General features: G+C 44.4%; 1 protein-coding gene across 2 annotated transcripts in view; it reads right to left on the bottom strand.

The window, feature by feature from the left end:
* Nucleotides 1-15,799, bottom strand: part of SLC25A26 (solute carrier family 25 member 26) — a 131,648-nt gene that overhangs the window by 9,934 nt on the left and 105,915 nt on the right. For both annotated transcript variants that reach the window (XM_008179462.4, XM_008179463.4), the window contains 3 exons: nt 13,467-13,536; nt 2,163-2,227; nt 1,033-1,106 (listed from right to left, as the gene is read on the bottom strand). In XM_008179462.4, coding sequence (XP_008177684.2) covers nt 1,033-1,106; nt 2,163-2,227; nt 13,467-13,536 — 209 coding nt within the window. The remainder of the gene's footprint in view (nt 1-1,032; nt 1,107-2,162; nt 2,228-13,466; nt 13,537-15,799) is intronic.

Genomic DNA, 15,799 nt, shown 5'->3' with positions numbered 1-15,799 from the left:
TTCTTCAATGCATAACATTTAATGATGCATGTTAGAGTCAGGAAACGCTGCTCCCACACACATAATTACACACACACACACACACACACACACTACATATGTGCATATGTAATTAATGTGTTATCCAATGGAAATGCTCTGCCCTGGATGTCCTATGTAACCTCAGGCAAGTCCCATACCCTCTCTCTGATAACCTGTTTCCCCATTGATACTATTTGCCTAAGTGACAGGGTGCTACTCATGTCTGGCACGCCTGAGCAATTCCCCACTGAGCAAGGCAAGAGGACTGAAGGGTTAGCCCACAAGGGAGGTCTTCATTCTATGAAACTCCACGCGTAGAAACCTGAGCGAGGCAGGAAAAAGGAAGAACAAGCTGTGGGGTGCACATTTCAAAGCGGCTTCCCTCCGTTTCCCTGCCCTCTGTATTTCAGCACGTTGAAGCATTTTTCTGGGGCTCTGGGCCTGTTTCCTGCTGGACAATGCTGTGGGGATGGACTGGGAGTTGCTGATTTATAGCTTTACACGGCGCCACGCGGTGACTGAAATGCAGAATTGCAGCACCCCATGGAGAGCAAGGGAAACACCTGCAAATCCCAGTTTCCGTTTCTTGGCTTTTAGCTTCCTCTGCTTTCTTGTCTGGGATGCTAGGGACGGAGGCTGCTGGTGTCCCCTCCTCCCGCTAGGCTTCCTGCTGGGGAAAGAGGGCAAGAAGGGGCAGAGGTGACGTTACACAAAGAAAGTTCCTGGGTAACTGTGGAAAGCTGGAGGAGGATTGGTTGGCGCTGTAGGGAGGTGCCTGCACCAGGCTGGCCTGGCTCTTAGGAAGGGGTAATGATTAATATTGGTTAATATTTGTAAGGCAGTAGCTCCTAGAGGCTCCGTTGTGTCAGGTGCTGTACACACACATACCTGAATGACTGCTACTTGGCCTTGTGAACGGCGAGTCAATTCATAGTTTTTTACAGCGCATTAAACACACACACACACACACTTATCTATCTCACAGATATTCTCTCACAAGATAGTCCTTACCCAGGTAGCCCTTGTGACCTCCAGACACTGTGCAGGGCAGCGAGTACGTTCCCACTGGCATTGCTGGAACCAGCCTGTATCACAAGAACAGAGAGCCCATAATTCAATCAATCACCAGTTGGATCCAGTTATTTATCAAGCTACCTATCCATTTACACTGCGCAACAGAGCAATGGGACTGTCTAGGGGCCCTAGTTCGGAACAAAACCCAGCTCTTATGACTTGGTCCCACGCTCTAACCAACACGCCATGCGCCCTCCTTGATACATGTCTGCTGAATGAGGCTGTACTGTACAAACACACACAAAGATGCAGCGCACACTCTTTACAGAACGTGATGTGTGTCTAGAACACAGCACCAGTCGTCAGATGAGGTGCAAATGGCCAGTGAGAAATAGCTGATTACTCTACTCAGGGACCTGGCTGGTGGAGAGACTTGACCCATATGGGGTGACTCGGACTCCATCAGCGCAGCCCCTTAAAGGATAACAACGTATCCCAGCAGCGTGTACCAGCTGCTTGCATTTTAACCGTCCCACAATCTAGACCTGCTCGGGACGAGGCTAGATGGCTCGTTCATTAAAACAACAGCGGCACAGCTACATTAGCACTCCTGCTTTTTGCCATCCCTGGCAGAGTTGCAGCAATGGTTTGAAATTCTAGGAAAGAAAGTCTGGCGTCAGGCCTGCCTATGGAGAGCAATGCAAACAATCCCCCGTTGTTAGGAAAACTCACAGAGGAATCAGTTCCTGCCTGGATTTTTAATTTAGGGAGTTTGACCCTATAAGGAATTTGTCATTAAGACTTTTGCATTAACCACTGGCAGCCTAGATTTCAGCATATCCCCAGGACAACCTAGCACAAAGCAGTGACGTCTTAGATGGCTCCTTTGGGAGACCTGAGGAGGGAGGTGAAAGAACAAGAATAGTAATTACAGGGCAAAGTAAAGCAACACCAGTTTTATCCATGCATGTAACGCACATTCACATCAGTTCCTGGCTTAAACTACAAGAACAGAAGTCATTAGTGATAGGTGTGGTGCTACAGTTCATTTCGTTGCTACCATGCAGAAGTTTTGGCAGTGCAGCCCATGCACCTGTCCATTTGCTCAGCGTTCTTCCATCTCTTACCTTTGCCAACATAATTCTTGTCTTTGCTACGTCTAGAGGTGTGGTGACTGCAGCTGCAAATCCACCTGAGCATATTAAAATACCAAACACAAGTGAGGCATTGTTTGCTGAACATGTATGCCACCCCGTCGACAATTCCCACAGCCTGGGTCAAAAACATTTCACTATGCATGCTTACAGCATGGTTCTCAGTTCAAAATTTGGGGATGTTTACAGTGTCTGTAGATAGAGTTTATTATTTTGCATCTACAGAAAAATCATTATTTAGTATTAATTATTATTTTTATTATTATTGTTATTTTTACTCTATTATGGTAGCATCCAGGAACCCTAACTGACACTGGAGTTCCATTGTGCAAGGCGCTGTACATATATATAGTAAGAGACAGTCCCTGACCCAAAGAGCTGATAAGATAAGAAAACAGTTTCCATTTTAAACACCTACATATTGTAAAGCAAATGAAATTGCTCGGGCCACGTCTACACTACTCACAGGATCGGCGGGTAGTAATCGATCTATCGGGGATCGATTTATCGCGTCTCATCTATACGCGATAAATCAATCCCCGAATCGACGCCCATACTCCACCTTGGCAGGAGGAGTAAGCGGAGTCGACGGGGGAGCCGTGGCAGTCAACTTGCCGCCGTGAGGACGGCCAGGTAATAGCGTAATAGCGTAACCGAAGTTGCATATCTTAGATCGATCCCGCCCCCCAGTGTAGACCAGCCCTCACTCAGAAAGGAAATAAGCACAGAATATTTTGCTCTGTCTTTTGAGAGTGAAATTCTGACCAGACAGATAAACTATACTAGATAGGTAGATATATTATCATTGATTTGTTTTACGGTGGCACCTAAGAACACCAGCCATGGGTAAGGACTTAATTGTGTGGGGTGCTGTACAGATATAGCTAAAGTAGTATGGATGAAAAAGTACTACACCCCATAAATAGGCAATAGAAAATAAATATGGCGATTAATGATGTCCACAAGACACTCTATCTGGAACGCCATATCCAGGGAGTTTGGATCTGGAATTACCCTGTTAAAGGAAGCAGGGGTCTTGGGGCAGTTGGATGGGCCCTACTGATAATCCAGTAGAACCTCGGAGTGATGAGTTCAAACTGACCAGTCAACCACACACCTCATTTGGAACCAGAAGTATGCCATCAGGCAGCAGCAGAGACCCCCCCAAAATGAAAATAAAAAGCAAATACAGTACAGTACAGTGTTAAATGTAAACTACTAAAAAAATAAAGGAAGAGCAGCATTTTTCTTCTGCGTGGTAAAGTTTCAAAGCTGTATTAAGTCCACGTTCAGTTGTAACCTTTTGAAACAACCACCAGAATGTCTTGTTCAGAGTTATGAACATTTCAGAGGTACAAACAACCCTCATTCCCAAAGTGTTCATAACTCTAAGGTTCTCCTGTAATCTCTCTTACAATACAGCCAAATGCTACTTCCGAAAGAAACAAAATGGAGTAGTCATGACACCTGACAGCCCAATCTGTTTGTGGCTAGGGGGACTCTGCAAAGTGATCAATCATCCAGGCTCTCGAAACTCTCCTGCCTTCCAGGTTAAATATTTTTCCACTACAAAGCGTTTTCTTCTTCTGGCTCCCCTGCCTCCCCCCTCCATCACCATCGTGACAAGCATCCTCTTCTTTCAATGCGTTTCCATCCTCCCTATCCTCACCACTCTCAGAGCACATTACTTTCACTCAGAAGGGCTGGCCCAGCTGTGACTTCCTTGGTAATAATCAGTCATCAAGAATTGTGCAGGGACAATGCAACTGGCTTGCTATGCCCTCCCAAGAGACAACAAGCCTCCAGCAAACTAAGATCCCAGTTCTGATCCTGCTTCCACGGGTGTAAATCAGCCGTAATTGCACTGAAGTCAAGGGAACGGCATCATGCTAAAGCTACGCAATTGTAGAATTGGATCCCAAAGAACAGACAGGGCCTAACAGGCCCCCCCGCGCACACACACTTTTAATTCAGTGACTACAGCCTCTGCCTCTTTCACTATCCAGGGGCTATTCTATTCTGTTCTCTATAAATTCTTATACCACCCTCATTAGCGCATGAGCCTCTTCCAATCCCTCTAAGCAACCCCTTCAACCATTCTCTTTATTTCCCCCTCTAAATTTAACTCTGATCTCTCACTCTTTCACTCCCAGCCACAATATTTTAACTCAAAAGGAGTAGCTCAAACACAGCTAGAGATGCACCAAAATAAATATTTACCTTTCGTTAACAGCGCAATATTAAGAAAAGAAAAGAAAAATCTTATTCTCTGGGGTTTGTATAAACCCAGTGTATGGAATATAGAGAGACTGATCTCAGAGTGGTAGCCGTGTTAGTCTGCATCGGCAAAAACAAGAGGAGTCCTTGTGGCACCTTATTGATCTTATTTCTCCAGGGGGAAGATGGGACCTCTTTAAATCTGTAAACTACTGCAAATCAGATTTATCCACTGGCCGGTGTTTTAACTCTGCTCTCTCTCTCTCTTCTGAGTTTTCCAATATCAACATAATTCTTCATGTAAAAAGAAGGCCAACTGGCTCTTTGAGTAGCTTTCTATATCAACTGCATGGGAGAAACTTCTTATGATTCATAAAGGAACATTCAGTGACAATTAGGTATTCGTTGTCTGGTATGTCTACGGGCGAGCCCGTGGTTCTCAAACCGATCAGGGAACTTCAAGCAGTAAGTGGATCAAGGTGCCCAGCTTCTCCTCACAGTAGGTTGGTTGATCAGTTTTGCTTTGGAGGGGGCTATGCCCCTGTAAGAAGCAGAAAAAGGGTTTACATTCAGGAAGCCAATATGAAGACCTTTAGCAAATCAGACTATGTGCCAGCCCATTCTTGCTCCATATTAACTTAAGGTCAGACTTCTTTTCCATTCTAAGCCAGTTCTGGACTAAATGACCAATTGGCCTTGAGAGAACAATTTGGTTAGAACCTTTCGTGCTAAAGTCAATGCTGTATTTTTAAAGTAGCTAAAATAATACTCATAAACACTTCCAAATTAACAAGGCTGGAAAGTGAAGTCTTTCTTTTACCCACAGAACAGGATTAGTTTAAAACTCTGAAACAGGGATTTTAGTCCTGCTTGGAGTGCAAAGCTCAGGGCCGACGATGGAGTATTACCAACGTCCCCACAATGTTCAATTATTTTTCTTAACTGAGCTTGGCAGTTTCTTAAAGCATTCTTAGTCCTAGCAAAGTTTCTCATTAGCAGTGGTATAAATCTAGGCTGCTACAGTGCCTGGATTGTGTACAAATTACTCTTGGATACAATGTCTCCAAACGTTCTTATCCAGTGGTTTAATCTAGGCTGAGTAGTTCTCCATTTTCCCAAATGTCTGTTTGGATCTTTTCAGCTCTTTTGCCATTAGCATGTCAATTTCCTCCTTTTCCCTCACCAGGAAGTATTTCTTACAGATTTAAGAATTGATTTAGAATGATGACAGCACCAATAATGTGCTTCATGAGCACAACATGCAGCAACGTAACAGCTAAATTAAATGCAAGTTTGCATATGCTTGACTAGAACTAAAATTTATAGCTGGCAGCGATGGGAGCCATGTTTTATACAAGGCAATGGGACTGACAAAATCAATTTGCTCCACCTTTATTCCAAAATGCCAAAGATAATTGTTAGGGTAACCTCAGAAGGTTTATTACTTTCCAAGAACAATTTTATTCACAGGCTACAGCTAATAAGGCAATGGTCCTGTTTGCATTACAACTATAACTGTAGTTGTAATGCAACCAGGGGCCCTGGTTTATAAATGGAAGGAAGACAGGACTGACCATTTCAAAAGAAGCGCATTAGAAAGTAGTGTAGACAGGACTGACCATTTCAAAGAAGCGCATTAGAAACTGGCCTGTCCAAAGTGCATGCATGTGTCGCGGGTTCTGTCAGCCACCGTGCAAAAACACATCCTGTGGATAGGACAGAGGGCAACTTGTTTTATGCTTCCCCTCCTCTCACCCTGCAACATACCTGGAGGCAAGAGGGGGGGGCCAACTATGCCCCAAGACACCAGCAGGTAGAGTGCAGAGAAGATGCTTGGGCCTGCTGAGGGGTAAGGCAGCACTGGAGAGACAGGCCAGCATAAAGGACTCCGGAATCAGGAGAAAAAGTCCCCAAAGTTCACCAGAAAGTTTGCTGGCCCCTTCAACAAACCAGGATCCAACCAGGTACCCAGTTCATTTTTCACATAGCTGCAGGTGACACCACTGCAACCACAAAGTGCTTCTAAGGACATTATGGGTGAAATTCAATCCTAAATCCCAGTTCAGCCCTATCGGTTAAGCACACGCATCCTCTGGGCTTAGGTGCAGTATGGACCTTTCTGGTCTTAAGCCCCATGAATCTATGAAAGGACCATTATGTCATCTAGTCTGACCTCTTGTACATCACAGGTCGTTAACATTTCACCCAGTTACCTCTGTAGTGAGCCCAGTAACTTGTGCCTGGCTAAAGCGTGTCTTCTAGAAACACAGCCAGTCTGGATTTGAAGACATCAAGAGTTGGGGAATCTACTACTTTGGTCGAAGAGGCTAGATCTTGGGATTTTCTCCCTGTAAAAGAGACTTGTACACTGGCTTCAAGTCACTTCTAAGGGTATGTCTACCCTGGAAACTTCAAAGCGCTGCCGCGGGAGCGAATGTGGTCGTGCGCGAGCGCTGGGAGAGAGCTCTCTCAGCGCTCCTGGTAATCCACCTCCACGAGGGGAATAGCTCCGAGTGCTGGGAACGCAGCTCCCGGGGCTCAGAGCCTGTCCACACTAGCGCTTTAAAGCACTCAGACTTGCTGCGCTCAGGGGGGTGATTTTTCAACAAGTTAGAACGCTATAAAATGTAAGTGTGGACATACCCTAAGATCTGGTCTTCACTACCAACTTACGTCTGGAAAATCCACACCTCTGAGCAAGGCAGCTATACCAACCTAACTCCCGGTGTAGACAGCACTATGTCTACTGTCCTGCTGCAGTGTTTTAAGTATAGACAAGCCCCTAGTCTTCTTTTTGATAAGCTAAACAGATAGAGCTCTTTACATCTCTTGCTGGACAGCATTTTCTCCAGCCCTCAAATCATCTTTTGTGGCTCTGTTTGGCCCGCCTCTCTGATTTTCCAACCCCCTTTCTCAAATGTGAACCCCAGAGCTGTACAGGCTATCTAGGACTGTTCTCACTAATGGCATGTACAGAGGTAAAAATCGCCTCCCTGCTCCAACTCACCAATCCCCTGACTATACACCCACAAGTCACATGAGCCTCTTTTACTGCAGCATCTAACAAGGAGCTCATGCTCAGTGGCTTGTTCACTATGGCTCCTAAATCCTTTTTACAGTCCCCTCTTCGCAGGACACAGACTCCCTTCTGTACGTGTGGCCTGCATTCCTTGTCCCTGGACGGGTAGCTTGGCATTTGGCTGTTTGAAACACATTTTGGCTGAATAGGCCCAGCTTGCCAAGCGATCCAGATCACTCTGCACGACCGCCCTGTCCACGTCACTTACAACTCTGCCAGTCTTGGTGTCAGCCGCTTTTGAACAGCAGCGGTTTTATATCCACTTCCACATCATTGATGAAAATGCTAAATAGCATCTGGCCTAGCACCTATCCGTGCAGAACCCCCCTGGAAACACCCCCATTCAATGATAATTCCCCATTGACAACTACTTTTTGAGAGCTGTCGACCAGTTCTTAATCCCCTCAGTGCATGCCTTATTGACACTGTATAGTGCTACCAGCGCTGGGTGCTAGTTCTTTGCAGAGCGGTGAATCTCATGTACTGGTGAGCAGAGCCAAATGGCTTATTAAAGGAAGAATCAAACCAGGCAGAATACAGGAACCTGGGGACAATTCATCTCATCTGTAATGATTTAATCCGTTTAGTTTTGCAGGTCTGAGTACCTGCAAAAGGAAAGTTTTGAAATCCGATTTCGTCACGGCTTTTTCTGCCTTGTCTGGTTAAGGAGGCTCTCAGGCCCAGCGTGTAATCTTGTCAGAGTTAATTAGATCAAAAAGGAGGTGACAGCGACCTTCCACTTAACATGTAAAAAGCTCTCGTTTGTGTTTCATTATTCACAAGACTCGCTCGCTGGCTGTGTCACTACAGTACATCAATCATTCATGTGCGGCCCCACATATTTTTTTATGGCCTGGAGAAAAAGGGCCTATTTAATCAGAGAATTTTTCCACTGCATTGAAGTGACATTCTGGCTCCCTTTTGTAGACAGGGTCTGCCATATTGGATTAGGTCAATGATCCAGCGAGCCCAGCACCCACCCTCTGACAGTGGTCAATCCCAGATACCAACAGTTAGACATAGAATCATAGAATATCAGGGTTGGAAGGGACCTCAGGAGGTCATCTAGTAAGCAGGACCAATCCCCAACTATTTTTTTTTTTTTGGCCCCAGATCCATAAATGGCCCCCTCAAGGATTGAACTCACAATCCTGGGTTTAGCAGGCCAATGCTCAAACCACTGAGCTATCCCTTGGTCCCAGGAAGTTGCAAGAAGCCTGCTACTGGACTACGATAGAATAATCTGCCCATAGGAGAATCATCTTCCTAACCCCCATCAGACCTGCCCGAGAACAGGAGGTTTAGTGCTTGTGGTTTATTTTTTGAAAAATGTTACCTTCTCTATTGTAACTCTGCACATTCCCATTATCTCTCACAGGCTATGTCTACGCTATCACTTACGGTGGCAAAACGTATGTCGCTCAGGGGTGTGAACATTCCACCTCCATGAGCGACGTAAATTACGCCGGCATAAGCGCTAGTGTGCACAGTACTAACCTCTCCTGCTGCTCGTGGGTGGGTGGTTTAATTACGTTGATGGGAGAGCTCTCTCCCGTCGGCATAGAGCGTCTACACAAGAGATCTTCCAGAGGCGCAGCTGCATTGGTACACTAAGCTCTCTAGTGTCGACACAGCCTAATTGTCCAGATTTTTCAGTCCAACCAAGCTCTTGGCCTCTTGCAGCACTGAGCGCCGCAGATTAAATTCTGTGGTGTTTCTTTGGATCAGTTTTAGACTTGTTGAGCTTCCATTTAACTGAGTGTCCTCTTGTTTTTGTGATATGGGAAAGGGTAACTAGGAGCCCTGATTTATTTTGTTCATCTAAGGTACTTCTAGAGCCCCATTAATGTAGTATCTAAGGCTCAGACCTTCAGAGACAGAAGAACAAGTGGATATAAAGTGGCCATGAACAAATTCAGGCTGGAAATCAGAAAAAGGTTTCTAACCATCAGAGGGCTGAGGGTCTGGAACAGCCCCCTCAGAGGAGGTGCGGGGCAAACAACGTAATTCGTTTTAAGAGAGAGCTGGACAAATTTATGACTGCAGTTCTATGCTTGTGATGGTAGCGGGCAGGGCTCACTCCTGATTTACATCTTATGTTCTGGAAGCTCATGCTTCAGGGTTTCAGTCGGCCACCTGCAGGGGTCAGGAAGGAACCCCCAATGTATTCTGGGGGGAGGGGAGGTGTTGGTCTCCTTCCTCTGAAGTATCAGAGATGGCCACAGCTGGAGATGGGACACTGGACAGACAGGCCCAGGGCACTGAGGTCTAACCATTAGTGGTCCATCCTCCCTATCTGTACTGTTCATTGTTTTATATAGCTCTATCGTGTCCTCCCTCATTCATTTCCTCTCTAAACAAAAGAATCTCTGTATTTTCAGTTTATCTCAGATGGAAGCCTATAATTCTAATAATTTTCATCACCCATCTCTATACCTCCCCCCCTTCTATTTCTGCTATATCTTCAGCAAGATGAGCTCATCAGAATGAAACAGGAGCCCAGGTGCCAGGACAATAGCTTTTAGTATTATTTTCCATCCTATTGATTTTGAATCCTGACATTCTGGGGCAGACTCTCAGTCCCTCTGCTCCCTTTGTGCTATTCAAACAGAGACTTCCCTGGCATGTGCTAGTTCTCTAGAAGGCATAGACACCTATGATGGCTTTTTCACAACATTCCCTGCCTTTCTTAGTATAGAATATGTGTTAGGGGTGGGGGGAGTTTGAGGTTTGACCTGAGAATGTTGCACTCTGACTTTCTTCACCTGATAGAAGGTCTGTTGGGATCCTTGCCAAATGGCACAAATTAGAGCAGCCCCCAGGCTGCTCTAACCAGTATCTCTGGCCAAGGGGCTAGAAAGGAAGAAGAAATTATATGAATCAAGACATGGCACCTATGGACTAGATTATTAACAGCTGGCAGAGAAAGAACTCAATGTCTCATTTACATTTATGTTCATGGTTACTGTGTTTCTATTGACTGCATATGTGTAAAAATGTGTATGTGCAGAAACAATAAGAAAGACAGTCAGGTCTCTCATAGATCTTTGACTTTAGTCGTTGCAATTTCACAGGCGTTAATGGAACAGGTGGTGTGGATGGAAGTCAATATACTGGTGCTGTCTGTCTTCTCTCCACGAAACTGTAAATTATGATTAAGGTAGAAAATATCCAACAATTTGTCTAGAACTAGAAGCCAAAAAAGGATTGTGTATTCAGCTTGTTGGCTTTATCACCATGCCTGTTCTCCTGACCTCTAAAATGTTTGGTCAAATTTTGTGGTGAAGCAAAGAACACAAGGGAAGTACGAGTCCAACATGCTCTCTGTGTCTCAACACTATCATTGTGGTATTGGTAACATCCCAGTGATTACGGGTTAGTTGTTGCTCGCATAAAAGCCTTTTTCTCCCTTTCCAGAGGTTATAATGTGGTGAATTACAATCACTCTAGTGCAATATACACACACAATTTTATTTACAGAGGGTTTGCGTCTGTGGCTAGATTTGGGTTTTCTCCCCCCGATCGCCTCATAAAATAGATTACGTTTACAAATTTAAGCAGGCAGTTTATTCGGATATGTTTTAGCTGCAGAATCATTTACAGATTTCAGAATCAGGAAACTGCTCGTTGTAGCCAAGGAGCTGACATTGGAGGCAATGTCTGATTCGATCACCATATGATGCCCTCCTATTACATGTCTGTAGATGGGGAGAGGAAATAAAAGAGTAAGGGCCTAATCCAAAAGCTGGTGAAGTCAGTGGAAAGAATCCTCTTAATCTCAATGAGTTTTGGAGCTGGTCTTAAAACAAGGGGATGTGTGAAATAGTGTTGGTGGGAAGGAACAAGGAGAAAAGAGGGAAAAACAGGAGGGAGGAAAGAGGGAAGGCAGAGTGTGAAAGAAGGGAAGTTTGCCGTCTGCTACAACATACCCAACAAACTTTAGACCCCAGCCCAGCAAAGACTAATGCCCATGCTTAACTTTATGCATAGTGCATAGCTCCGCTGCAGTCAATTGCACTGAAACCCCATGCGGAATGCTGACAGGAGTTCATTCAAAACAGGACGCCTCTGCGGAGCCAGGCCAGACGGTCAGACCCAAACCTGTGAGGTCCTGACTGACCACTGTGAAATGCTGAGTGTCCTGGACTCACATTTATGGCTCTGCCAGTGAGTCCAGGGGAAACTGGGGACACTTCAGCAGACCAGGTCCTTGGATGTCTTTTTCTTTCACGTGATCACTAGGAGGTGAACATAGGTCACCAAAAAGCCAGTAGGTGGTGACAATTCCAGTCACAACCACCCTGAGCAGAATCAAATGGACAAGGCAAGGAAGGATGATTTTGTGGCTAAGGCACTGGACTGGGACGCAGAGGAGACCGGGATTCAATTTGTGGCTCTCCCAGAGACTTCCTGGGAGAAGTCTTTGGACAAATCACATGATTCCTCTGTGTTTCAGGGGGTTTTGCACCCATTTAACTATAGCAGTTTAGAAACAGATCTCATTAAATCAATACAACCCCCTAGCATTGATCCAGGCCAAGAATTCTTCTGTCAACCTAACCACATCTACATCAGAGGTTAGGTCGGCTTAAGTATGGTGCTGAGAGCTGTGAATTTTTCACACCCCTGAGTGATGTAGCTGGCTTGATGTAAATTTTCAAGCCTGAGTTATATTGATTCATTTTAAGCTTTAATACTAGTATAGCTGGTTTGGGATGTAAACACTTTTATGTCAATATATCTGCATCCATTAAAGGGTTTGCACTGATTTAGCTAAATCAGTGAAAAATCTGAGTGTGGACCAGTTCTCAGATCCCAATCTGTAAAATGGGGATAATCAGTCTTTGTCTGATCTATTTCAACTGTAAGCAATTCAGAGAAGGGACTGTCTCTTACTATGTATATGTACAGTGCCTAATACCACAAGAGAAGGCTTGATTGGTGACCTGATTTCCACTGCAACATTACTAATAATAATACGTGAAGGTCAGAAACTTCATATCCAATTATGTACATAAGAGATATTTAGACCCCTATTCTTTAATGATTTAAAGACAATCTAAAGGCCCTTTTCTGGTACATCAGCAGATTACCAAAGCCAAAAGCTATTTGTTATTCATCTCCAGCTTCAGAAACGCTATTGTTGCTTTTAAACAGGATTTATTCCTTCCATATATTCTGTTACCAATTTGGAATCTTAAACTGTATTTTACTTCCTTTGGGAAAAGCTCTGGCTGTTCATCTCTTAACGACTAATCCGGTTTTTCTATTAAGACAGTTTGTTGTTTTTCTTCTCTGTAACTTGTCAAATATATTGATGAGTCATTAATTAATTGACATTTTAAAAGTTATTTTAAACATCTACAGTAGGCTGAACGAGGCCAAGAGGCCTACTGAAGAATTCAATTAACTTTTGGCTTGTTTGGTAATAAATAGTGCGATATTGTATTCTGCCATTCTTTATTCCTGTGTTAGCGTCTGGAGATTGCCCAGATGTTTCGTCCTGCCTCCGGGCTGTTGCAGTGCTCTCCTCTGCTCTCCTGACTCTCCTTAATCTACGCTGCTGTCACAGCTGTCACATGAATGGTGAATCATGGCTTCTCCCTGCAATCACTTAAACCCCTGGAGAACAGCTTGGGGCAGACAGCTGCACAGACCCGCACCCAAGCAAAGCCTCTCCTCGTGGAGGATTTTACAAATCAACTCCAAGATAATCTGGAAGCCTAACTGACAGGCCCCTGGTTTTTAAATAACAGAAATTTGTCAAAAACAAATTGGTTGTCTTTCAAGCCGACACCCTTTTCAGTGTTCTCTCCCCACACCCGGTAAAGGACTTTCCTTCTTCCAAATAACAACTGGATCCATTTTCCTCTAAACAAACTAGAATTACAAAGGAATGTTGTTCTGCTATACTTAATAGATTTGCACATTTTTCCCTTTCTTCTTGAGCCTTTCCCAGTATAACATATAATCCTTTGCACCTGCAAAAGCTCCACAGGTTGCCGACTGCCAAGAATCAACCACGTGACCCTGCTTCCATGACCAGAGATCCTGTGTTTAAAGAGAAAGGAAAATAAGAAGTTATTAAACATTTGAATCTATCTGATCCCCATGTGAGTTAAGTCCAAAGATGGGAACTCAAGTGAAAAGCTATTTTTGCGGCATTTTTCAGTGATGTAATAAGTGATTTTTCCCAAGGAACTTTTGCACTCGAACAAGCAGATGGAGTGAGAAAGAACTGAAGAGGGCTTGAAGCAAATCGCTTACAGGGATTCGCAAAGTATGTACTTAAGTCTGCAGCAATGCCGAGTTGCAAATATTTCACGAATTTATTTTCTTTTTGGCAAATAAAACAATGCAAAGCAGAACACTAAAAAAAACCCCATACAAAAACTGATATCAGTTCTGCCTTTCCATCCCATATGTGCCTAACATCCCTGTTGGGGGGGGGGGAAAGGGGGAGGGAGTCCTTAGCTTAATAAAATATTAACTATTCCCTCACACCCCTCCAGGGTGTTTCTTTAAAAATCACTCCTGGTTTAATATAGTACAGTGCAGGTGGGTCCCTGATTTTTTACCCACTGTGATTAGGGACCATGTGCTGTTCTCCTCCCCACAAACCATGCTCCAATCCATTTATTTTATCTCATCATTTCTACACACACATATATAGAGCTCAGATCACTGACATGCACGGCGTTTTCCATGCAACGAGCGTTAAGAATCCAGTCAAACATACAATGTGATCAGTGAAATTGCTATTAGCAAGCAAGATGGTGCAATGAACAGACTGTGGGGATGCCAGGTTGGCTGCTTATTATACCAAATAGAATCATTTCCCGGATCCCTTGCCCTCTCATCCTCAACCTCCCTGTTTATCTCCATCTTTTCGGTTTCCGTTATAACTTGTTTGGGGCAGGGACTATACTTTTATTAGGTTCAAGTACGGTGCCGAGCAGGATGGGGGCCTGATCTTAGACTCTTCTAGCTGCTGCCATCATCGAAATCAATAACATTACTTTATATTTGTGACATTATTCCTCTTTTATACAAGAATACAGTTATGGATGTTCTTTAAAACCTTGCTACCTTTATGCTCTTGTAAACCATCAGATAACAGCACTAACCCAATTCCAGTGATATCAGTGTGGGGCTCCTGATTGGGGGTATGAGAACCTCCCAGTATGGCTCTTGTCATTCTTCTGTCATTGGGGGACTCTGCATATAATGCTAGCTATAGATTCTCCTTGGTAACTTGGGTGTTCTGTGTGATTGATGCTTATGTTCTATCTGTATGGGGCAAAATCAAACTACTTAACAACAACAAATAATGATGTTGATTAGTGTTTGCCATAGCTAAATAGTTTTGTCCTTGCTTTATTAAACAACTAAGGATCAGTCTCTCATGCTAGCAGGGCCGGCTCCAGGGTTTTGGCCGCCCCAAGCAGCCAAAAAAAAAAAAAAAAAAAAAAGCCGCGATCGCGATCTGCGGCAGCAATTCGGCGGAAGGTCCTTCGCTCCGAGCGGGAGTGAGGGACCGTCTGCCGAATTGCTGCCGAATAGCTGGACCTGCCGCTCCTCTCCGGAGTGGCCGCCCCAAGCACCTGCTTGCCAAGCTGGTGCCTGGAGCCGGCCCTGCATGCTAGCCATTCTTTTTCCTACTGATTTGGAGGATGCTTTCCAGTGTGGGTTTCTAAACTGATAGCATCCACAGCAGATGGCCACTTTTCCTTCTTCAAAACAGTGGATTCATTATGCTCCAAAATCTTAGGATGCTCGTCATGATTCATGCACACAATGTGGGCACATGCAGTTTTTCATGCAATTCGTCCCTACTGGAGAGCATGTCTAAGATGAAAGGTGGAATCTTCAAGAGGGACTTAGGAGCTTAAATCACATTTGCAATAGTGGTGCAGGCTCCTAAGGGACAAAGTGACTTCTAGGGACACATAAGTCTAAGTCACATATGGACTTTTGCCATTTTCCCTCCATATCTTTAGAACTTCATATGCTAAAACTTGGTATCCTGAACCGTTCATGTCTGTTATTCAAAACACAGCAGACCCCAGGATGATCTACTGGAGAATGAGCAGGGAAATGCAGGGCAGACTGCTAGGGATCTACCATAAGCCCAGGTCCTAAGCTTTTATGTGCAGCTAGAGAGAGTCTAGGTTACTTATGCTGTTTCTGTAAGGTCTTATTCAGTTCCTCTATGCAGTCTAAAGGAGGGAGCTGTGTGTGTTTATATAAATGTTAAATTATGAATTAATCCAGAGGTTCCCCCACATGCTGACATGCTGCATTTCTCTCAGAA

This window comes from Chrysemys picta, chromosome 7 (assembly GCF_011386835.1).
Source record: "Chrysemys picta bellii isolate R12L10 chromosome 7, ASM1138683v2, whole genome shotgun sequence".
Classification (NCBI taxonomy): Eukaryota; Metazoa; Chordata; order Testudines; family Emydidae; genus Chrysemys; species Chrysemys picta.
Note: the sequence above shows the minus strand (reverse complement) of the source record. Positions and strands in the feature narration are given on the sequence as shown.